The sequence below is a fragment of the Schizophyllum commune genome, assembly GCF_000143185.2.
Source record: "Schizophyllum commune H4-8 unplaced genomic scaffold SCHCOscaffold_3, whole genome shotgun sequence".
Taxonomy (NCBI): Eukaryota; Fungi; Basidiomycota; class Agaricomycetes; order Agaricales; family Schizophyllaceae; genus Schizophyllum; species Schizophyllum commune.
The window spans coordinates 2,602,593-2,622,134 of NW_026089540.1; the positions used below are offsets into that span (position 1 = coordinate 2,602,593).

A 19,542-nucleotide genomic window follows, 5' to 3' on the forward strand; every position below is an offset into this window, starting at 1 on the left:
CAAAACGATGGTTGGACCCGCGTACACGCGACGCGTGATTGCAAATTCCACAAGCGGAGAACAATGGATGGTTGTCGGCCGAGCGGGCCGGACGACCGACGATTGGGTCCACTTGAGCCTTGAGGTGATGGTCAGCGCTTTGCACACGACGCTCACTCACCAAGATGGTATAGGCAGGCCTCTTCGCAAACTTCAACCATATTAGCGGTCACATTTAAGCCAGATTGCCGGCAATGACCGGGGTTCACGAAGCGCGCTGACCTAGAACGGCCAGAACAAGACGCCATCAGTGGCGAAGGCACTCGCCAAACATAACCTGCCGGACGTCCTGCTGTCGCGCAAATGGGTTGATGGCTTGACGAACCCTTCACAGCAGCTCGTGAGTAGATTCAGAATGTCGAAGATACGGAATCATTGCTGACGAAAGTGCTCGAGTTGTTGCAAACTGTTCTGCAAGGCTTGGATACTACGATGAGTGACGCGTACGCACCCACGGGGATACTGGACTTACAGGACAAAGGGCTGCTGCACCAATTCCATGCATGCTCGTTGGCCTGTCGTTTGCCACTCCCGATGAAACTTGTACGCGGCGTCCCGACAACGCTGGCAAAGGTGAGCCACCAGGATTCTATACCCATCCAATCCGCCCCGAGCCATGCAAACCCATCGAAGCCCTGTCGTCCCTTCCAAGCTTGTTCAATACCTAGACCGTGATGCTCGTCTGGCGGTTTGACGCATTCTGCCTCAGATGGTGCACAAGCCCTTCTCAGAAGGTCGGGTATCATTTGACTGGGTATATTGCTGTACTTCACTAGCCTCCGCGTCTCTTCTTCTTGCCTCGCGTCGACGTGCCCGCGCCGCGACCGCGTCCTGGCTTCGGCCCTGGCTTGCCGCGTTTCTTCGGCGCAGGGGTCGTCGACATTCCTATACCAGTCGTAAGCATTCCGATGCTAGGCAGACGAGATCCCAACGCACCCGCTTCCTCATCATCTCCCGCGTCCGTGCCACCATCCGTGCCCGTCACCCCGCTGTCCATCGGCGTATCCGCCGTCGGCTCCTCACCGCTTTCCTGCGTGAGCTCGCTGATGTCGCTGTCGTCTGTGCGTGGGCGCTTGCGGGTGCGGCCCTGCTTGGGCTTCTCGCGCGTCGTATCGGCAGGCGAGGCAGCGGGCGAAGACTGCGTCGATCGCTGGGCACGTTCGGCAACGCGCAGGTGGTAATCGTCATAGTCAAGCAGGTTGAACTCGTTCTCAAAGAAGGGATGCGAAGCAAGAGCATCGTCCTCGGCTGTTGGCGGTGGTACAGACGGCCTTTCTTCCTCAAGCGCTTCGCGTTGCTGAGGGCGGTTCAGACGAAGTCAAAGAAGTATCCACCGCAACCACGCACCGACTTCTCAATACCTTCCAGGTCGTACATCTCTCGTAGCTTATTCCATATTGCGGTCGTTGATACCCAGCGACCTGTATGTTCGTGGATGACATTGCGCATTGCGAGGGCGTTGAAGTCGCGGTGAGTCCCGAGGGGTATCGCACGCGTTATGGCTTTGAAGAACGCGATCTCGCCGTCGACCGAGTCGAGCAGCTCGCTGTACTCGACATCGCCAGACATAATCGAATAGTTCTCCGAAGCAAAGCGAGCAGGGGGCGTGCAGACGTACGGTACGGCCATACCAAGGCCCCCAAAGGGGACCAGATCAAATTCTATTTCCTTTTCTGGTAAGTTTAGGGCGGGCGCACACAACTCGCGATAGGCAAGCGCACGACGCAGGCGACTGCAGCATTCAGGTAGACCGACAGTACATGTCTTGTATGTAGAGTGTCCCTTTGAAGCCATGTCTAAGAGAATCAACGTTGCAGCCTTCGGCGAGGCTCCTGTTGGCTTGCCCAGAACTCAATGGTGGCGTAGAACTCAATGGTGGCGTTGTACTGGAGTGGCGGCCGAAGTACTATTCGCCTAGCTTGTCCATTGCCCCTTCGAGCATAGATTGGTCATCTATATATCGCGTGAGATATATAGCTCGCTACAGCGTGAAAATGCTTACCGTCACGTCAATCGCTACAGAGCGGCACGTATATCCAAGCGCCTCGAGTTCAGCGCGGAAACCAATGGAGATCGCGCGCAGTGTCGACAGGATTCAGACACGCAAGCTCCTCCCCGTCGGGCGTGCAGGGTATCGCCCTGGATGAGATTGTTTTCTCTATGAGGTCTTCCAGGCAAGCGTCCTTCGTGCGGCCGAACCTGATGGCCAGCCGCTTGAGCTTGGGAAGCAACGAGAGTGAGTCTGGATGCGCAGGGTTGCGCCTCAGCATCTGCACCAAGTCGTGAAAATCGTCCAGCGTGTTAATGCTACCCGGCTGGTTGTTGGTATCGGTGACGACCAGTGCGGTCAACTGTGGCAGGCGCCCCAGTGCGACCTCAATGTTGCGTATGGAGGCGTCGGACAACTTGAGTGCCTGTAGTGAGCAACATCCCGATGAATTGTACAGCAGCATTTTGAGCAAGTCGAGGGTGCTCAGTTCTTCGAGATCCTGTAGATCCTGGCATAGCGCCAGGGAGCACAGGTTCGGTGCCCTCAAAAGCTCTAGCAAGAGCAAGCCACCCTCTTCGAGGACGAGTTCTTCGAGGGCGGCGAACTCCACGAGCTGACCGCGGGCGATTGTGTCAGGACAGGGTGAATTGATTCTGCACCTCGGAAGAGTCTGGCTGCAGGCTAACACAGCGCCGAATGCGGGAAGGCCGTCGAAGTTCTCCGAGAAGTAGTCGTACTGGAAGTTGAGGGATGTGAGGCGCCAGGTCGAGGGCAATTGGAATGCAGGGGACACCCAGGCGTCCCCGGGACCCAAGACGGATAAAGCGGGGGCATTCGAGAAGACGCGCAATATACGCGCGAAGTCTTCGCCTTCAGGAGCTGGGTCTTCCTCCAATCGAAACCGCAGGGAACGCAGGATGGGAAATGATTTGAAGGAGAGCGCGGCGTAGGAGACGGGCGGCATATCGCTTAATTCGACCGTCTCCCATCTATCGGTTGTTTCGCACAGCTGGTCCCATAAACGCATGCCTTGATCGCTCGCGAAATATTGATCAGATCCGCGCCAACCGAAGGTGTGATCGACGACGCGGATATGGAGGGGGTGCGTTCTTGCCCTCCTCAGGCACGTAGCCACTGCCTTCGAAAGTCCCAGCCTCAACGGTGGCTTTTCCTCGTAGTCGTCCCAGACCTCGACGACGATGCTCGACCACAGGTGTGGTATGCGGAGAGCGAGCTCGCGCCAGACGTGACAGACCTCCGCAAGCGGTAGGTGTCTTCTATCAACGGGACAGGAGATCCAATCTTCCGACGGCGAGTAAGAGAAGACTTCCGACCATAGTTCCGGTGGAAAGCGACGCCAGGGAGCGAGAAGAGCCTGTGCGAGGGCTATCTGCTCGCGGAGACGCTCCTGCTGCGCTATCAACGCAAGAGATGACCCAACTAAGTCCTGAGATAGCTGCTTGAGTTCGTGAATGCGTCCGGCGATGATGGCTGCCTCGTGAGCGCTTGGGGCGTAGTTCGTGCGGTGCAACTCGACGAATCCCGTGAAGGTAGTTCGCGCTGCTTGAAATCTGCACTGTGAGATACATAGGCGATGTCCTTTGTATGTTGTACGCACAAGTTATGTGGACCATAGGTAGGTGATTTTGACACGGCAGACACGGAAGGAGCGGATGACCAAGGCTTAGGTTGTATATGTGACGCTTTGAAACGCATGTCACAAGACCGTGACGGTGGTAGTGGCGGTGGCCATTTTGTCCAAGAAAAAACAGTATCGTACTCGGGGTAGATCAAAAGAGGAATAGGGAAGTACACTGTTGTTATATATCAAGAAAGCAAACTGTAACTGTCCATCAAACCGGCCCTCCTAATGTCCACAGTCTCAAGGCAGGCAAGTCTTTTCCCGTCCAATGTGTAAGGGCTCGCAGGACACCTAGACTGCACCGACGTTTGGGCAAGCTCCAGGAAGCTGTCATCAAGGGCGAGCCTTTCATCGAGCGAGATATAGAGGCGTGCAAGAACGGGCAGGAACGACAGTGATGCAGGCCTGTCGTTGCTGCGCTCTAGCGCTCGCACAAGGTCGATGATCTCCGCCATGCTGACCCTGACGTTATGATCCTCGATGTGTAGCGAAGTGAGCTGGGGAAGGCAGCCCAGGATGTGCGATATGCCGTCGATACAGGTGTCGATCAACCTGATGGCCAGCAGCGCTTGACACCCGTGCGACGCGTCAAGCAGTCCTCGGAAGAGGCTCATCGTGTCGATGCTGAACCAGGATTCCGTCTGAGCGCGCATGCCAAGGTCCCTTTCGTTTATACTGATGAATCGAAGAGCGGGAGCACTGATGTGCGACATGAAATAGACACCGCACTCCTTGAGCGTAAGCTCTTGGAGGAGAGGGAACATGGCTGGCTGGGTGTCAGGAAGAGGGTGCTCGTGCCCAACCCAATCCGAAGCAAATGCGAAGCCGTCGATCGCGCAGCTGCGCAGAGTTTGACTGCACGATAAGACCGCAGCAAATAGCGTTGACTGCGACTCGTCGTCCCAGTCATTATAGTAGTCGATGGATAGGGACGCGATGCGGGTCCACGACAATGGCAGTCTGAGGTTGAGAGGTGCCCAGGAGCCATTGAGGGACACAGTCGTTAGATTGCGAGCATTTTCGAAAGCTTGAACCCGTCTAACGAGTTCATTCACAGGCCTTTCGGGGTCAATGTCGCTCAAATGCATGTGCGTGAGTGAGTGAAGGATTGGGAATTGCCGATTATGGAGGATGTCCAGTGACTCGTCTGGGATATTCCGTAGCTCGACGGTTTCCCAGCGATGAGTGGACTGGCAGATAGAGGCCCAGACTTGACTCCCCTCCTCCTCCGAAAAGTAAGACAGCGGGGAACGCATGTCGTCGTCCATATGATCGATGATGCGTATGTGCAATGGCTGGTCCCCAGTTGCCGCTAAGTCCTTCTTCACCACTTTTCCCAACCCCGGAGCGGGGGGCGGAGTATCATACACGTTGATCTCGAACACGAACGGCGCGCCAGCCCACGACGGGATGTCGTCTATGAGATCGCGCCAGGCGCGGCAGACTTCCGCAGCGGGGTCAGGCAAGTGATGTATGCGTGTGCCGTCCCAGACACAGGGAACAATGAGTCGAAAGATCTTCTGCCAGAGCTCCGGTGGAAGTCGACGCCAGGGCGCAAGCAAGGCTCGTCCGAGATCAACTTGTTGATCGATGCATGCCAGTACCCTCCTCATTTCGGAGGAAGCAGCACCCAGTCTTTGAACACGTTCCGAGATGCCAGCAGCCTCTCCAGGGCTCGGCGAATAGAGGGCGCGGTGCATATTTGTAAATTCATCATCCATCTCCTATGGCAAACAGGTGTCAGTGGCGCTATAAGCGCGGGAGGGCACTCACCAGGACAGGATGCACTCTAGCCTGCGCTAGCGAGCAGAGACTGTGTTCTCGAGTTCGGAGTGAGAGGGAAGCGACGAAATTTTGACCGATGGACTTTGCGCGGCGACCAAACACTCGCAACGCAACGAACGGTCACGAGACAGACAAGCCGTTTTTGTGGATTGAGAACATTTGCAGACCACCGTGAACATGCTACAGTGGATGCAGATAACCCACTTATGTTACATGGAACTTCAGCACCGCGGCGACGGCCATGGGCCAACGCCTGTAAAACGGGATTCTTCTAGTTGACGCTCTGTGCATGCTTTCGCTTGGAGTTCCTTCCCAGGTTGCTTCAATTGACGTCGCGAGAGTTTACGAATGAGAGAGCCATGAATTGGTTCGGGAAAGAGTTATAAAGCATCTACGTGACATACCGAGACGCGTCTGTCACAGGACCGTAATACTGATCATGATAGCTGGGCGCCATCATACAAGAAGTTGCGATATGTACCGACGAGTCTCCATACTCGGTCATGTATGCAAAGACAGTCTGCCTATAAGACACTGCGGTCGTACTTTCCCGAGAGATGATATGCCGATACTACTCTACTTCAGGTGATCACATCTTCGAGAAAGGCGAGCCTCTGCCCGTCGAGCGTGCAAGGGTTCTCCGGCGACCTTGACCATGTCAACTTCCGGACGAGGTCCGCAAAGTCACTGTCAAAAGAGAGCCCGGCGTCGATTTGGATGTATAAGCACGAGAGGTTGGGCAGGAACGCCACTGAGTCGGGCCTCTCCCTCCGGCGTTCCAGCGCCCGCGCGAGGTTGACGATATCGTCCCCGATGCTCGTGATGCGCCTGTACTCGATCTGCAAAGATGCGAGCCAGGGGAGGCATCGCAGGACATCCAATATTCCCTTGATGCAGGTATACTCCAGCTTCAAGGACAGAAGCGACCGGCATCCGAGCGAAGTGTGAAGGAGCTCCTGGACAAGGCGCAGTGTAGTTATGGATACGGATGGGGCCCTTCTGGCGCGTTCTCCGATTTGGCCCTCGTTGAGGGTTATAGTCCGAAGACTGGGGGTACTGATGTAGCACATGATGAGGATACCACACTCTTCGAGATCGAGCTGCTCCAGGACAGGAAATACTACACGCTGCTCCTCAGCGAGGGGGCGTATCGAAGGAATCCAATGGGCGTCGTGCGTGTAACCACGTATCGTGCAGCTGCGTAGAGTCTGACTGCATGCCAAGACTCCATTGAAAGGTGTAGCTTCTTCATCCCAGTATTCGTTGTATTCAACGGAAAGAGAAGTGATGCGCGTCCACGATGACGGTAGCGTGAGGTGCAATGGCGCCCAGAGGCCATAGATGTGCACATTGGACAGATTGACCGCATTTGTGAAAGCATCCATTCGACGAAGCAGCTCATCCGAGGATAACCAGTCATTGACGTCGCCGTAATGTATGAGCAGAAGCGAGCGAAGAAGGGGCAGTGGTCGATCACGAAAAGTGTCCATTAGCACGTCTGGTATATTTTTCAGCTCGGCCGTCGCCCAGCGGTGACTTTGCTCGCAGATGGAAGCCCAGACAGCGTGCCCTTCATCGTGAGAGAAGTACGGAAGAGGTAAGGACATGTTATCGTCCGTCTCTTCGACAATGCGTACGTGCAATGGGTACTCTGCCATCTGCTCCAAGTCGGAATTGATGACAACGTCCAACCCAAGGGCCTCTGAATCGGGTAGCTCTGCTGAGTTAACCTCAAATTCGATCTGTGCGCCAGCGAGCGGAAGATTGTGAACGATGTCGCGCCAGGCGCGGCAAACTGCGGCGATGGGCTGACGCCAGAAGTCTACATGTACCCCGTCCCATATGTAGGGAAGGGCGAGGTAGAGAATCTGTTGCCAGAGTTCGATTGGGAGGCGACGCCAGGGGGCAAGTAAGGCTCGTCCGAGAGCGGCTTGGTGGTCAAGGCATGCCAGTAGCCTCCGCATTTCTGTGGTAGCAGCGTCAAGTCGTTGCAGGCGTTCTGCGATTCCATCGGCCTCTTCGGGGCTCGGCAGATAGAGTGCGCGATGCATTTCCGTGAACTTGTCCATCTTCGCCCTTCAGACCTGTAGCGAGCATGATTAAACAGCTTTACCGGCGTCGCATTGGCAGCTCACCAGCGCAGTGTGTGATTCAGTATATGTTTTTCTGGGTAAAATCGCGTATTGAAGATGACACCAGGTGGTTGAGTCGAAGGAAAAGAACAAGAGGCGCGCCAGCTCCCAGCGTCTCTTCGGGGCTGACGGTCCGGCCCACGAAGCACCGGCCCGCACTTCCCGGTCCGATCGTGTATTCCGCCGCCGCTTGAGCCTCTCCTTCATATACTTCAACTTGTTCACTAGCATTTGTGTCTCTGGCATTTCTATGGGGGCCGGAAACAAGGGGGAAGTCAAGGAAACTCACGGGGTGAAGCGCAAGCGGACTAGGCCGCAGAAGCAGGTAGCTATCACCATGTCTGATCGAGAGGAGCACTTGTCCTCACAGTGCCCAGGAGATACCGCTTGAAGTGAAGGTCGCGCACAAGATTGTGGGTCTAGGAGGATGCATCTGATTTTGAGTTTAGCGCCTTACATGCATCATAGCACCACGACGCGAAGGAAATCGTGAAAGCGGCGAAGAAAGCGAAGACTTTCGAGACGCAAAAGCTCATCAAGAAGTTGAAGGGGTTGCGGTGCGTTTTTAAACCCCCCTTGTCTCTATCCTTGCTGATTGTGACCGTAAGCTCCGCAAAGAAACCAGAGACGGAGATCGCAGAATGCGAAGCCCAGCTTGAAGCGCTGAAGGCAAGGGACTGCCTTCCCCCGCCCCACCCCATCGTCTCATCCTTCCCAGGCGACCGACTATCATGCTGTTGGTACGACAGTGCTCCAATCCAAGATCAAGAAGGACAAGGTGCTCGCTCAGCACGACGCCGTGACGTCTGCGCTGCAGCAAGAGCTCGCCGACCACCTTCTCACCCCTGCACCGGCTGGAACGCCAGCGGCCAAGGTTCACGCTCGGCTAACTAGCCACAAGGCACTCGCTGCAGAGGCAGTGTCCGCCGTGCAGGCACTGCATACTCTGGTACAACCGCCGGCTAGCGAGAACGCCGACGATGAAGCAAGCGATGAGGAGGAAGAGGATGCAGCTCAACGACCAGCGGCGGCAAGCAGGCCAAAGAAGGAGAAGAAAGTGGCCGCACCTGCCGCTGACAGCGACGACGAAGAGGCTGCCGCCGACGGTTGGGAGTCCGGTACCGTCGACGAAGACGGCGATGGCTGGGAATCCGGCACAGTGGATGGCGGGGACGACGCTCAAGACTCCGACGCCGACGATTCAGATTCGGACGCGGAACAGGCACCACCAGCGAAGAAGGCGAAAGCATCGGCCACCCCAGCCGCCGCGTCGGGCAGCTCTACCTTCCTTCCCTCCCTCTCAGTCGGCTTCGTTCGCGGATCAGACGACTCCGATATCGAGGAAATCCAGGACAAACCAAAGAAGAACCGTCGCGGTCAGCGCGCAAGGCGTCTGTGCGTATCCTGTTCTTCCTTTCACCATTCCTTCATCTGACTAACCCATCCCTCTAGCATCTGGGAACGCGAATACGGCAAAAACGCCAACCACAAGAAGAAAGAGCGCGACCAGGCCTTCGAAAAGCGCCGCCAATGGGAGGAGCGGCAGCAGAAGCGAGCCGCCGCCGCCGCGGCGCGAGAAGAGAGGGAGCGCGCCCAGGCGCAGGAAAAGTCGCGGCCAATACACCCGTCGTGGGAGGCGAAGAAGAAGCTGAAGGAGAAGGAGGCGGCGGCGATGGTGCCGAGCCAAGGGAAGAAGTTGGTGTTTACTTGAGGGTGGTATATTGTACGATGGTGGTGGTGAGTGTATATCTGCTCGGGCATCGTATTGTATCCGGCATCGCTTCCTATGTTGCAAGAGCCCAATTCACATACTTGGCCACGGATTCTGCAGTGAAGTACATCTCACTCGGCTGCTTTGCCGGTGCGCCTTCTATCACACCATTGCACGCCAACCGGTGAAAGCCCCGTCTGCCGTCTCACAATCTATCAGCCCCGCGCCGCCACCTTCCGTCCTTCCATCATATCTGATGCACGTCTAGTTGCCTCGCCGATACATAGTGGTCGTCTAGCAGCTGGGTATAGCCAGGCCATGACTAGAAGAATCTGATGCGAGGCGAGCTGCGCTAGCTCATGTAGCTCAACAAACAAAGCCCGCTGCACCATATCTACCCGTGACGGACAGCAAAAAATCCGATACATTATAGCGCGGCTTTCGATGGTCATAGTACATGTAACAAAAACCAGATTATACACCGAAAGATACAGCAGAATAGGGATAGCGCGAGCAAACAAAGAGGAAGGAAATATCGACGCTAGTAGTTTGAATGACGGCCGAGCCTCGCGGATCAAATGTCCATACGGGAGCCAGCTGCTATGCCCCCTCACTCTACTCCGAAGCCTTCCGTTTCCCTGGGGTCGTCAGTACGCGCTCATTGCCGGAACAAACAGTTCACTCACTCGATCGCATAAATCAACTTCGTCTCCAGGCTCTCATAGTCCGTATACGGCGGCAGATCCAGTCGGTTGAAGCACGTATGGCTCCGCGGCAGGCCCGCCGGGTCCCCCGACTTCTCAATCGTGAACCGCCGCGGGCCGTCCGAGCCCTGGAGGTCTTTGAAGCCGTTCACCGGCACGCGCGACGTGCCCGTGGTGAACTGCAATAGGCGCGACTTGCGCTCCGCCGGCCAGGAACGAATGCACTGCCAGAACCACTCGATCACCTGGTCGGTCTTCTCGTAGCCGCGGTAGTCGGTGAACTTGGTCCAGTCGTCCCTGCGGAAGGAGGGTCTAGTGAGTAAGAAGAGGAAAGAAGGACGGTAGGACACGTACATGTCGATCTCGGACATTCCGCCAATTAGGAGTTCCAACTCACGCTCGTCGAAGACGTGCAGGAGGTCCATGGGGATTAACTAGATAATCACCTCGTCAGCACGACACTCGTGCACAATCGCTGACATACGAACCTCTAGCAAGCCCTCCATGAACGCATCGAACTGGTCCTTGACCCGTCGCGAGATGCGGTAGTCGACAACGCAGTCGACGTACTCCTTCTTGTTTGCCTCCGTCACCTCCAAGTTTTCGCCGCCCGGCTTGAGTTCAATTGTCACCAACTCGCCGAAGCGATCCTCTGTAATCGAGAACGTCTCCTCCAAGACGTCCGTGATGTCGTTTGTCCTGCGGTACCGTCAATGCCCATAGTCCCTATCCACCGAGGACAAGATACTCACAACATCCAGTTCAACGAGCGGTGCAAGTCCGCGTCAATGCTCTCCAAATCCGCCAGTGTCATATGCTTGCCGAGGATCATCTTGTAGATACTCGGCACAAAGTACGCGTCGAGGAACCGGCGATGGAAGACGGTCAGCCCCAGGACACGGCCAATGAACTTGAAGTAGCTCAGATGGTCAGGGTTGATACCGGAGGCGGGGTTGATCTGCAGCGTGTAGTTGTCGTGTGCAGAATATTCGAACAGGCCGTAGCTCGGGTTGAAGATCTCGTGCGAGATGAGGAAGAACCACTCTCTGGTTAGAAAGTCAGTGCAGATCCATACAACATGAAGCAAGTCACGCACCTAGACACGCCACCGTAGTCCAATCCATCTTCCCCCTCAAAGTTGATCATGAGTCGGCGCTTCAGGTTCTCGCCCGAGTGTTGCATGACAGCCGCATAACTGTCCTCCAATATGTGCGATCGCCGGACTCTGATGTCACACTTTCCGGGCAGCACCCGCATGCGCGGCTGGCTGCGGAAGTAGATGAGCTTTCGCCTGTAGTCGCGCTTGTACTGTGGTGCATTGTCGTCCACCGAGCTCGGCGCGCGCGGATCGTCCCATGTCGTAGTCCGGGTGTTGTGATCGACGAAGTACACACGCCCAGTCGAAGTCAGCCGCATCTCCCATCCCGACGGCAGCGGGCCTAAGTTGGGGTTTGGCGTCTGCACAGACGTTGTCGGAGCGGTACCCGGCTGGTTTCGTCGGGGGTCGACCCAAGTCGTCGTCCGTGTATGGTGGTCCACAAAGTACGGCCTTCCCTCCGGCGTCCTACGTTCCTCCCATCCCAGCGGCAGCGGAATATCCGCGTGACTGTTCTGCGCAGGCGCGGCATTCCCGATAGGCGGCGGCGCACCACCGCTCGCCGTGCTCATCCGGGACGACACCGACGGGTTGCGAGCTGCGACATTCAATGGCTGCGGTTGTGCCGGCATGGGCGCCTGAGATGGGTGATGTTGCCCTGCGAGCGGCGGCCGATGCCAGGTTGTGGAACGCGTGTTGTGGTCGACGTAGTATGTACGCCCGGTGCCGGGGTCCTGGCGGCGCTCCCACCCGAGTGGAAGGGGCATCCCGTTCTCATCGTCCGTGATGCGCTGAGGGACCGTACTCAACGGACGTGGGGCGGGTTCTGTCGCGGGAAAGCGTGACGGGCCGAGGTTCGCGTGGGACGACATAGGGCGCAGGGAGTTGGCGGGAGCACCGTGAGGGCGAGGGACAGCAAGTCCGGATGGGGGACGCATGAAGTCGTCTTGGGAATGCGGTGGGGGTTGCTGTGCAGACTGCTGTTGCGCCGACTGTGGGCGCTGCTCGGGCGCTCCCTCCGTCTCCGCGATGGCGTTGGGCGGTGGTTGCGTTGTGAGGGAGAAACCAAAGAGCAACTTGCCGTATACGGAGAGATTGTTCGCTGACATGGTCAGATCGCGCGTAATGATATCTATGGGCGTGATTAGTCAACAGCAGCCTGCGCATGGGTATCGTGCGCACCGCGACTGTCGGCGGCGTGCGCGAGCGCTTCAGATGCGGGAATATTGATGACGCCGAGGAAGCCTGCGCGAGCTGTGTGAGCGGGGGATCGCCACGGGTGCGGGGGACTGCCTGCCTTGATCGCGTTTCCTGAACTTCTTGTGATCAAAGACCTGGATGGCAAGCATAGATGACTGGCGAACGGTGCTGTATGGGGGCATTCATGAGCGCGGGCACATCAGGCGGGGACATCGACACGCACACATCGAAATGCTCATTCCATGTCGGTGATAGCGTCCGCCGTATCACAGCGGTCGTGCTCGTCTGCTCGCCATCGACAGTAAGGACTGCAAATGGATCTGGGAGCGCGAGGAGATCGCGCTTTGCGAGGCCGCTTGCGCCAAACACTTGCGGGGAATGTCAGTGCGAGCGGGACATGACATGCGCGCGACTCACGAGTTACCCTGATCGTCCTCTCTGGGTCAGTGAGTCTAGGAGGGATGGTGAGTGTCTGTTAGAGGTGGTTGCTGGGCGCCTGACCTGCTTGAGCTCGCCATGGCCGTTGATGTCGAGAGCGTCTCCGGCAAAGTGTATCCCGCGTACTCCTCGATGCCGACATGGTCACAGAAAGCTCGTGGTCACACCCAACCGTGACACTATCATGGACCCACGACACGCAACTCACCGTCTCACTGGCTTGGTAGGAGTGGTGAGAAAACTACAGGTGGAAATCCTCACAGCATGGCAGATACACCGCCAAAGCCTGGAGCTTGACAGGCTCCTGCATCAGTTTTCGCCTGCCAATCCTACATCCGATTATGCGAACTTGAAGTACGTCCTTTGAGACTGTCCGAGTCCTGGCCCCGTTCGCCCTGCAGGTACTCCCCTCGTGTCAACCTCCACGGACTTGCAACCCAAGCACCATTTGCATTGTCGGAGAACTACAGAAACATTCGTATTCGTGCCTTTCACGACTCGAAACCCAAGAGACAAAGACCAGGATTAATACAAAAATCGTTCCAGAAGGCAGTCTACTAGTGGATATACCGAAGGTAGCAGGTAAAAAGAAATCCGAGACAGTAGTACAGCGGTCACATAGTCTGTCGCAAGAGCCGGGGATAGCAGGTGGTAGAGAAGAAAGGTAAAAGGAAGTAGGAAAAAGCAGCCAGGGGTAGAGGAGAAGAGAAGTAAGTCGAAGAAGATCACTGGTCACGTATAGGAGAATGGAAGAGCGCGCGATAGCAGTACAATACATTGATCGAGACGGACGGAATCGGATAAGGTATGCAGGTGCAGATGCACCCTCAAGCAGCGGTGCGGCACGCGTGCCGTTTTCCGCCGGGCATCCTGCACTCGCGCGAGCACCACTGCTGGCTGCAGCGCGGGCATTTGGGGAAGCCCTGCCCGGAACGACCGCACGTCGCGCAGCTGACACCCGCGCAGATACGTGAGTCGCGCTCGAGGCGCGCAAGCACGGGATTCAAATCGCTGTCGGCCCTCTGGCGCGACGTGGGGTGCGGGGGCCCGTTGCGCAGCCCGGCGACGCGGCTGGGCGGGGCCGCGCTCCGGGTCTGGTGATGCTTGCCACCGACGTGGGCCTCGATGCTCTTGGCGTGGCACCCGTCGGGGGAGGTGACGATGGTCTCATCAAGGAGCGTTGTCGTCGAGCTGGCGGGCGAGTGCGAGCCGTCGGTGCAGGAGGAGGTACGGCTTATAGACGGCAGGGCGGGGGACGAGGTGTACCCGCTGTCGTCAAAGCAGTCAGGGATGGGCCGCCGCTTGCGCCAGAAACTGCGCCGGGAGGACGCGTGCAGATAGCGCAGAGCGTCGCTTGCGGAATGGGTGGGTGTGAAGGCGCCATGGGCGTGCGACGGCGGAGTGTTAAGCGACGGCGGGGCCTTTGGTATTTCGATGCTCAGTCTTGGAGCGCCCATGCCTGACGACGAGGATGCGAAGGAGGCCATTGAAGCCATGGATATGGTGCGGGTGCGCTGCGCTCCGTGAGGACGCGTGCTCTATCAGGGAGTATGTCGTCAGTAAACACCACAGCGATCATGGCAGACGGTCTACGCACCTGCATTGACCGTGTGTGAGACCTTTCGACTTGAGTAGACATGTAGGGTGTGATGAGAGCCAGTGAAGGAGACAAAGGGAGGCTCTATAGATGGTCGTGTGCCGAAAAGCGCTGTGGCGACGGGCGGAAGCGATTCGTGAGAGCTCTGAGTGATAAAGGCTGAGTCTTCTTATAGACGAAGGGATATCTATATCGAGACGGCGTTTCTATCAGGAACGAAGCAGGAGGCGGGTAGCGCGGCGCGCGTCTATAGATTCGTGAAGACGGGAGGAGGCAAGGGAGGTGAGAATCAAACTCGCAAGCTCGCGATCATTCAGTGTGATCCGGGCCTTTTGTGGCGTAATCCCCTTTGTCAGCAACTCCTCCTTTCGGACGTCTCGTTTTAAACAACCGGAAAGCGTGTCGACCAGTGTGCACAGTCTTGTTTCCATCGTGTGCGTCTGCGGATAAAGCTAGCTCTCAGGATTGCCACGGAACTCTGCGGTATCAAAATGGCTTGGGTTGGGAGATTCAACGTCCGATCACTTTTCTACGCCTACCTGCCGATTGAGGACGATTGCCATGGAACTCAAATGTCGAACGTTTGAACTCTGACCAGGCGATGCCCCTCGAAGCTCTGTTTGCTGCAAAGCTACCGACGCCTCGAGTCTCGACCTTTCTACAGGCGCTGCGTACGATCTCGGTCCCCTTCAGAGGGCGCTCCTCGTGCGCGCTAAACAATACGGAAGCACGACCTTGCTGTGTCAACTAAATGAACGCAATGATGGAAGCCTTGTCATGGGACCATCGATTTACCTCGGGGTGCCTTTGTTCGCTGGACCACTGGCACTCATCGCGCCAAAGTTTCCTCTCCCGCTTTTGAAGATGACGGAGTTGCCAGACTACGACCTCCTCGAAAGGCTCGCGATGACGGCTGAAGCACCAAAGGACTCCATGGAAAGCAGCAAGGGAAGACCGGCCTTCATGAGGATGATATACCTGGGGCCGTGCTCTCATCGCCTCCGCGTCACTTACTTCCAGCGCTCGCCATCCAGACGGATTCGCACTCATGTCGTGTCTGCAAGTGCCGTCACTTTGTTAGCGACCCAAACCATCAGGTGCGCTATATCTGTCCGCTCTGATGGTGTATGCTTGTCATCGCCGTTAGTCCTATAAAAGCACACCTTTCGTGACTTAGTCCCGAGGATGATACTAGCCGTTCCAACGAACGCGTGCAGGGCCGATAGCCCTCATTTCTTAATCTAAGAAGGCAAAAATCATCTCTGAACTTTACTGGGTAGTCTGGTGACCAAACCTCCGCTCCGGCACATTTACTGAGCAGCCTTGGGCGCGCCTCGCTAGTGGTCGTCACTAGAGCGAATCCAGACCTACCACTTGAAGCCCTCTCTATTGCCTCCGGCCCGCCAATCGATGCTATACACTCGCGCACGCGGTACAGTGAGTTCAACGTCTTCGTGGCTTGCCTCGATGCCGCCCGCCATTGCACTGTGGATCCTCATAATGGCGCAAGACAAAACAGCTATCTCTCTCGGAACACCGTCCAATATGGCAGTCGAAGCCACGGCCATTTGCACCTACCGCCTTGTGTGCTCAAAGATACGTCTCTCTCGGCCTCCTCAATCGGCCTTTCCTTGGAGGCTTGCAACGAGGCAAAGGTCAGCACGCTGTCGAAGACGTCGGCCACGCAGGCAAACCTTTGACCGCCGACGCCTTGTACTTCCTTCTCCTCCTCGTCTTAGCTTCCTCCTCCCTTCTTCCACCTTCTCCCTCCATTTAGACACCCAACAGCGCGTCATCTCACCGACAAACAACTTCGCCAGGTCCAAATCCCCGCGGATTACCCAGCATCCTCCTCGCCCCTGCCCCGCATCCAGTCTAGCGCAGAGATCCCGCCTTTGACGATCGCCTTCTGTATACCTCGCACGCCCTGCTGTAATCCTCCGTGCCCTTCTGTATTCCTCGGAGTCCCAGCGCCTCGCTCCTGCATCAAAACTCGGCCAATTATCGGGTCAGGCGCGCGGGGGCATGAATGGCGGTCCCAGTCCGGTGACGCGCCTGGAGGTGCCACAATGCCCCCGCGCGGGGGCGGGTGAATGCGAAGTGGGTGCGCGAGCTTCCTCTGGACAGTGTTCCTGGGTCAGACGGGCTGATCTCATCCAGAGGTATCGGGACTTGGCAAGGACTACATATATACCAGCGCTTCCTATGGATGGAATAGACGTGCCGTCCTTTTCGGGTGGACGACGTTACATCTCGTCCGTGCAACAGTCCGACGACCAGAGCATGTCAAGGCAAGATATCGAGCGCATGAACTCGGTGACGAAGGATGAGGAGGATGGGCATATCGAGGACTTGCCGAAGGGCAAGGAGCCCTTGTCGCCAGCCGAGCGGCAGGAGGCTTTCGAGGCGGCGCTGAAGATCGACCCCGGGGTGAAGAGCTTCAGCTGGCAGGCGTTGCAGGTGTGTGGTTTTCCCTCCGCCTTCGCCTGGACTTGTACTCTGGCGGTATGTTCCCGAAAGACTGACAAGCAGCGCAGATGTACTTGATCACGCTCGTCGCTTGCTGCTGCTCCGGAGACACGGGATTCGATGGCACGGTCATGGGTTCGTCGGGTCGCTTTCTGTAGGCTTGCGCGACGCTGAGAACCCTTGCAGGCGGTATCAACTCCATGTGGCAATATCAGCAGTTCTTCGGTATGACGGGGACAGGGTCGAAGACAAGGTGGGTCTCCTGCTTCACAGATATGCCATCTAGCTAAACGAAGGGTTTAGTATCGTCTTTGGTATCTACACGATCGGCTCGCTATGGTGAGTATGCCCTCGTCAAACGCACAGATGGATCGCTGATACAGTTCGCAGTGGCACATTTCCTGCATGTACGTCGAACCGTAGGCATAAGTCATCTTCAGATGCTAAACAGCTTGCTACCAGCCTACCTCCCCGACCGCTTCGGCCGTCGATTCTCCATGTTCTTTGGCAACACCCTCATCATCATCGGCGCCGCCTTGACTGCCAACTCACGCAACGAGGGCATGTTCCTCGGTGGCCGTTTCTTGGTGCGTCGCCTTCTCCCTAGCCCGAATATCTAGTTGACGGGTCTACCATATAGACTGGCATGGGCGGTGGATGCGCAGGCGCCAGCGCGAAGTCCTTCCTCGCCGAGCTCGCGCCGCCCAAGTGGAGAGGTGCATACCTTGGCTTCCTCAACAGCTTCTACTATATCGGGCAGATGGTGGCCACCGGTAGGCTGAATTCTTTCTTCCGAAGTGAAGAGATTGCTTACTGAGCCTCATCTAACAGGCATGATGGTGGCGACCGGTCGTTGGGACAGCGAGCTCGCCTGGAGGCTGCCGCTATACATTCAGATGGTTCCTGCGGCGCTCAACTTCTTGCTGGTGTTCTTGTGCCCGGAGTCGTACGTCGCTCGTTTTTGTTGGGTGATCAGAGGCTGACACTGGACATAAGACCGCGTTGGCTCTACAGCGTCGGAAAGGCCGACCAGGCCCGCCAGGTGCTCGCAAACCTTCACTCTCGCACCCGCGACATCAACTCCCCGCTCATCGCCCTCGAAATGGACGAGATCGAGGAGAAGGTCACGATCGGTGGTGCGGACAGTGCGTTCTTTTCAATAATCCTACTCGGAGACCCTCACTGACGATGACCTCTCAGAGCGCTGGTGGGACTTCCGCCCCCTCTTCCGCACGAAGGGCGATCGCGCGCGCATGATCCGCGTCGTCACCGTCGGCTGGTTTGGCCAGCTCTCGGGCAACGGCCTCATCACGTACTTCCTGCCTGTGCTGCTCAAGCAAGCGGGCATCACGGACCAGAATAAGCAGCTCACATTGAACTTTGTGAACAGTGTGACGTCGTATATCGGAGGTGAGTGATGGGATTTGGACCTTGGTTGAAGGCAAACGTGGTGACTGACATCGTTCGCAGCGCTTGCCGGCTCGTTCACGGTGGACCGCTGGGGACGCCGGAAGGTCCTGTTTTACAGCACGGTCACCATTACGGGTATTTTGGCCATCGTCACCGGCTTGCTGGGCAGCAATAAGGGCGGCAACCTGATGCAGGCCAACGCTGGCATCTCGTTCATCTACCTCTTTATGGTAGTCTTCTCGTACGGGTGGACGGCGATGTGAGTACCGCATATACCCGCTTTGTGGCCGTTCCTTTTCGTCGTGCTGACACCTTGATCTAGGCAAGCGCTCTACCCCGCGGAAGTCCTGGGATACCAAGCCCGCGCGAAGGGTCTCGCATTCTTGGGCATCGTAACACAGGTCGCGTCCTGTATCAACACGTTTGGTCTCCCAGTCGCGCTCGACAAGATTGGCTGGAAGGTGTATCTGATTTTCTGCATCTGGGATCTCTTCGAGTGCGTCGTCATCTGGTTTATGATGGTCGAGACGAAGGTACGTTGTTTGAGCTCCAGGTGATTGAACAGGCGAAATGCTGATCATCCCACAGGGCCTGACGTTGGAAGAAATTACGGAGGTGTTCGAGCAGAAGAATCCTGTTGCATACAGCAAGGAGCTGCTCAAGCACCACAATCAGTCAGGGCTTGCTTGAGCGCATATCAGTCCTATCTTCCTGTATACTAGTAGTCAGCAGCGTATTGAAGATGAGTGTGATACGGTCATATCAGAACTGTTGAGCAAGCCATACAGCGCTGCGTCTGTGTCCTTCAGTGCAAAGTTTGCCTGCCAACCCACTTTGGTAATTGGCTTTTGATCGGAAGCAAAGGTAAAAGTGATCGAGAGTTGGATTTCCATGGATTGGCGGAACTCCAGCGATTTGGATTGTGCAGAGTTCAGTGGAAATCCTTGGAGCTCCAAAAAAGCCGAACCCAGGCGATTCAAGGTGGAGAAGCTTGCACTTCGTGATATAGGCCAGAATTCTTGGCTGTTGATGCCTCTTCAGTCCAGTGGGTCCCTTTGGTTTACTTACACGTGTGCGCATCTCCTTTCGCGGTTGGCCTCACGTGCCGGCCGCCGCATGCACCTCCGACGCGACGGCGACGCGAGAATGTTCTGTGCCGCCTTCCTTCCTCTCCGACTCTCACCGTCTTACCTTCACCATCGACAGTCTTCAGTCTAGCCTCACATCCCCTCCCCCCCTCATGCTGAAGCGAATCTAACTGACTCGCGCTTCTGTGCGCTTTCCGGACGTGATCATAGTGCTTGCTGGTTGTTCTTGCCGACACGTCTG

The 19,542-nt window shown here is 56.7% G+C and overlaps 8 protein-coding genes across 8 annotated transcripts; 3 read left to right on the forward strand and 5 right to left on the reverse strand.

The window, feature by feature from the left end:
* Positions 1-811: 811 nt before the first annotated feature.
* Positions 812-1,488, reverse strand: SCHCODRAFT_02664664 (uncharacterized protein; the record flags this gene model as incomplete). The annotated part of the gene is made up of 3 exons (XM_003034525.2): positions 812-924; positions 976-1,336; positions 1,387-1,488. 3 exons carry the CDS (start codon positions 1,486-1,488, stop codon positions 812-814), a joined length of 576 nt encoding a protein of 191 aa, XP_003034571.1.
* A 204-nt stretch (positions 1,489-1,692) lies between these two features.
* SCHCODRAFT_02616165 (uncharacterized protein) lies at positions 1,693-3,787 on the reverse strand. The gene is made up of 3 exons (XM_003034526.3): positions 3,648-3,787; positions 2,042-3,600; positions 1,693-1,992 (listed from the first exon to the last, which is right to left on the reverse strand). The coding sequence occupies exons 1-2, from the start codon at positions 3,743-3,745 to the stop codon at positions 2,091-2,093; spliced, it is 1,608 nt and encodes a 535-aa protein (XP_003034572.1). The 5' UTR covers positions 3,746-3,787; the 3' UTR covers positions 1,693-1,992; positions 2,042-2,090.
* On the reverse strand, positions 3,760-5,505 carry SCHCODRAFT_01295103 (uncharacterized protein). The gene is made up of 2 exons (XM_003034527.3): positions 5,445-5,505; positions 3,760-5,395 (listed from the first exon to the last, which is right to left on the reverse strand). The coding sequence occupies exon 2, from the start codon at positions 5,390-5,392 to the stop codon at positions 3,857-3,859; it is 1,536 nt and encodes a 511-aa protein (XP_003034573.2). The 5' UTR covers positions 5,393-5,395; positions 5,445-5,505; the 3' UTR covers positions 3,760-3,856.
* Positions 5,506-5,931: 426 nt separating this feature from the next.
* SCHCODRAFT_02491774 (BUD22-domain-containing protein) lies at positions 5,932-9,299 on the forward strand (the record flags this gene model as incomplete). The annotated part of the gene is made up of 10 exons (XM_003033937.1): positions 5,932-5,961; positions 6,042-6,130; positions 6,304-6,628; positions 6,971-7,053; positions 7,210-7,365; positions 7,817-7,913; positions 7,966-8,001; positions 8,057-8,145; positions 8,258-8,983; positions 9,041-9,299. 10 exons carry the CDS (start codon positions 5,932-5,934, stop codon positions 9,297-9,299), a joined length of 1,890 nt encoding a protein of 629 aa, XP_003033983.1.
* Positions 9,300-9,507: 208 nt separating this feature from the next.
* On the reverse strand, positions 9,508-12,859 carry SCHCODRAFT_02533528 (HECT-domain-containing protein). Its single transcript, XM_003034528.2, has 11 exons — positions 12,801-12,859; positions 12,717-12,751; positions 12,523-12,667; positions 12,397-12,467; positions 12,282-12,344; positions 11,100-12,231; positions 10,756-11,049; positions 10,492-10,702; positions 10,358-10,437; positions 9,986-10,300; positions 9,508-9,937 (listed from the first exon to the last, which is right to left on the reverse strand). Exons 1-11 carry the CDS (start codon positions 12,815-12,817, stop codon positions 9,910-9,912), a joined length of 2,391 nt encoding a protein of 796 aa, XP_003034574.1. The 5' UTR covers positions 12,818-12,859; the 3' UTR covers positions 9,508-9,909.
* Positions 12,860-13,170: 311 nt separating this feature from the next.
* On the reverse strand, positions 13,171-14,612 carry SCHCODRAFT_02616184 (uncharacterized protein). The gene is made up of 2 exons (XM_003034529.3): positions 14,335-14,612; positions 13,171-14,275 (listed from the first exon to the last, which is right to left on the reverse strand). The coding sequence occupies exon 2, from the start codon at positions 14,222-14,224 to the stop codon at positions 13,565-13,567; it is 660 nt and encodes a 219-aa protein (XP_003034575.2). The 5' UTR covers positions 14,225-14,275; positions 14,335-14,612; the 3' UTR covers positions 13,171-13,564.
* A 1,043-nt stretch (positions 14,613-15,655) lies between these two features.
* SCHCODRAFT_02202091 (uncharacterized protein) lies at positions 15,656-16,544 on the forward strand. The gene is made up of 2 exons (XM_050342060.1): positions 15,656-16,438; positions 16,495-16,544. Exon 1 carries the CDS (start codon positions 15,745-15,747, stop codon positions 16,231-16,233), a length of 489 nt encoding a protein of 162 aa, XP_050201796.1. The 5' UTR covers positions 15,656-15,744; the 3' UTR covers positions 16,234-16,438; positions 16,495-16,544.
* Positions 16,545-16,567: 23 nt separating this feature from the next.
* Positions 16,568-19,039, forward strand: SCHCODRAFT_02616189 (general substrate transporter). Its single transcript, XM_050344742.1, has 13 exons — positions 16,568-16,794; positions 16,872-16,938; positions 16,990-17,056; positions 17,107-17,142; positions 17,194-17,210; positions 17,266-17,390; positions 17,444-17,576; positions 17,635-17,749; positions 17,800-17,948; positions 18,004-18,213; positions 18,274-18,472; positions 18,536-18,746; positions 18,802-19,039. The coding sequence occupies exons 1-13, from the start codon at positions 16,618-16,620 to the stop codon at positions 18,901-18,903; spliced, it is 1,608 nt and encodes a 535-aa protein (XP_050201797.1). The 5' UTR covers positions 16,568-16,617; the 3' UTR covers positions 18,904-19,039.
* The last annotated feature ends 503 nt before the right edge of the window (positions 19,040-19,542 follow it).

Coding starts and splice junctions, on each gene's coding strand:
- SCHCODRAFT_02202091 (XM_050342060.1), top strand. CDS start 15,745: ATGCTATACACTCGCGCACGCGGTACAGTGAGTTCAACGTCTTCGTGG.
- SCHCODRAFT_01295103 (XM_003034527.3), bottom strand. CDS start 5,392: ATGGATGATGAATTTACAAATATGCACCGCGCCCTCTATTCGCCGAGC.
- SCHCODRAFT_02533528 (XM_003034528.2), bottom strand. Junction 12,345..12,396: donor GTTCAGGAAACGCGATCAAG/GCAGGCAGTCCC, acceptor CAGCTCGCGCAG/GCTTCCTCGGCGTCATCAAT. Junction 10,301..10,357: donor GGAATGTCCGAGATCGACAT/GTACGTGTCCTA, acceptor CTCCTTCCGCAG/GGACGACTGGACCAAGTTCA.
- SCHCODRAFT_02616189 (XM_050344742.1), top strand. CDS start 16,618: ATGTCAAGGCAAGATATCGAGCGCATGAACTCGGTGACGAAGGATGAG. Junction 17,750..17,799: donor GTGTTCTTGTGCCCGGAGTC/GTACGTCGCTCG, acceptor ACTGGACATAAG/ACCGCGTTGGCTCTACAGCG. Junction 17,949..18,003: donor CACGATCGGTGGTGCGGACA/GTGCGTTCTTTT, acceptor ATGACCTCTCAG/AGCGCTGGTGGGACTTCCGC.
- SCHCODRAFT_02616184 (XM_003034529.3), bottom strand. CDS start 14,224: ATGGCCTCCTTCGCATCCTCGTCGTCAGGCATGGGCGCTCCAAGACTG.
- SCHCODRAFT_02616165 (XM_003034526.3), bottom strand. CDS start 3,745: ATGCGTTTCAAAGCGTCACATATACAACCTAAGCCTTGGTCATCCGCT. Junction 3,601..3,647: donor ACCTATGGTCCACATAACTT/GTGCGTACAACA, acceptor CTCACAGTGCAG/ATTTCAAGCAGCGCGAACTA.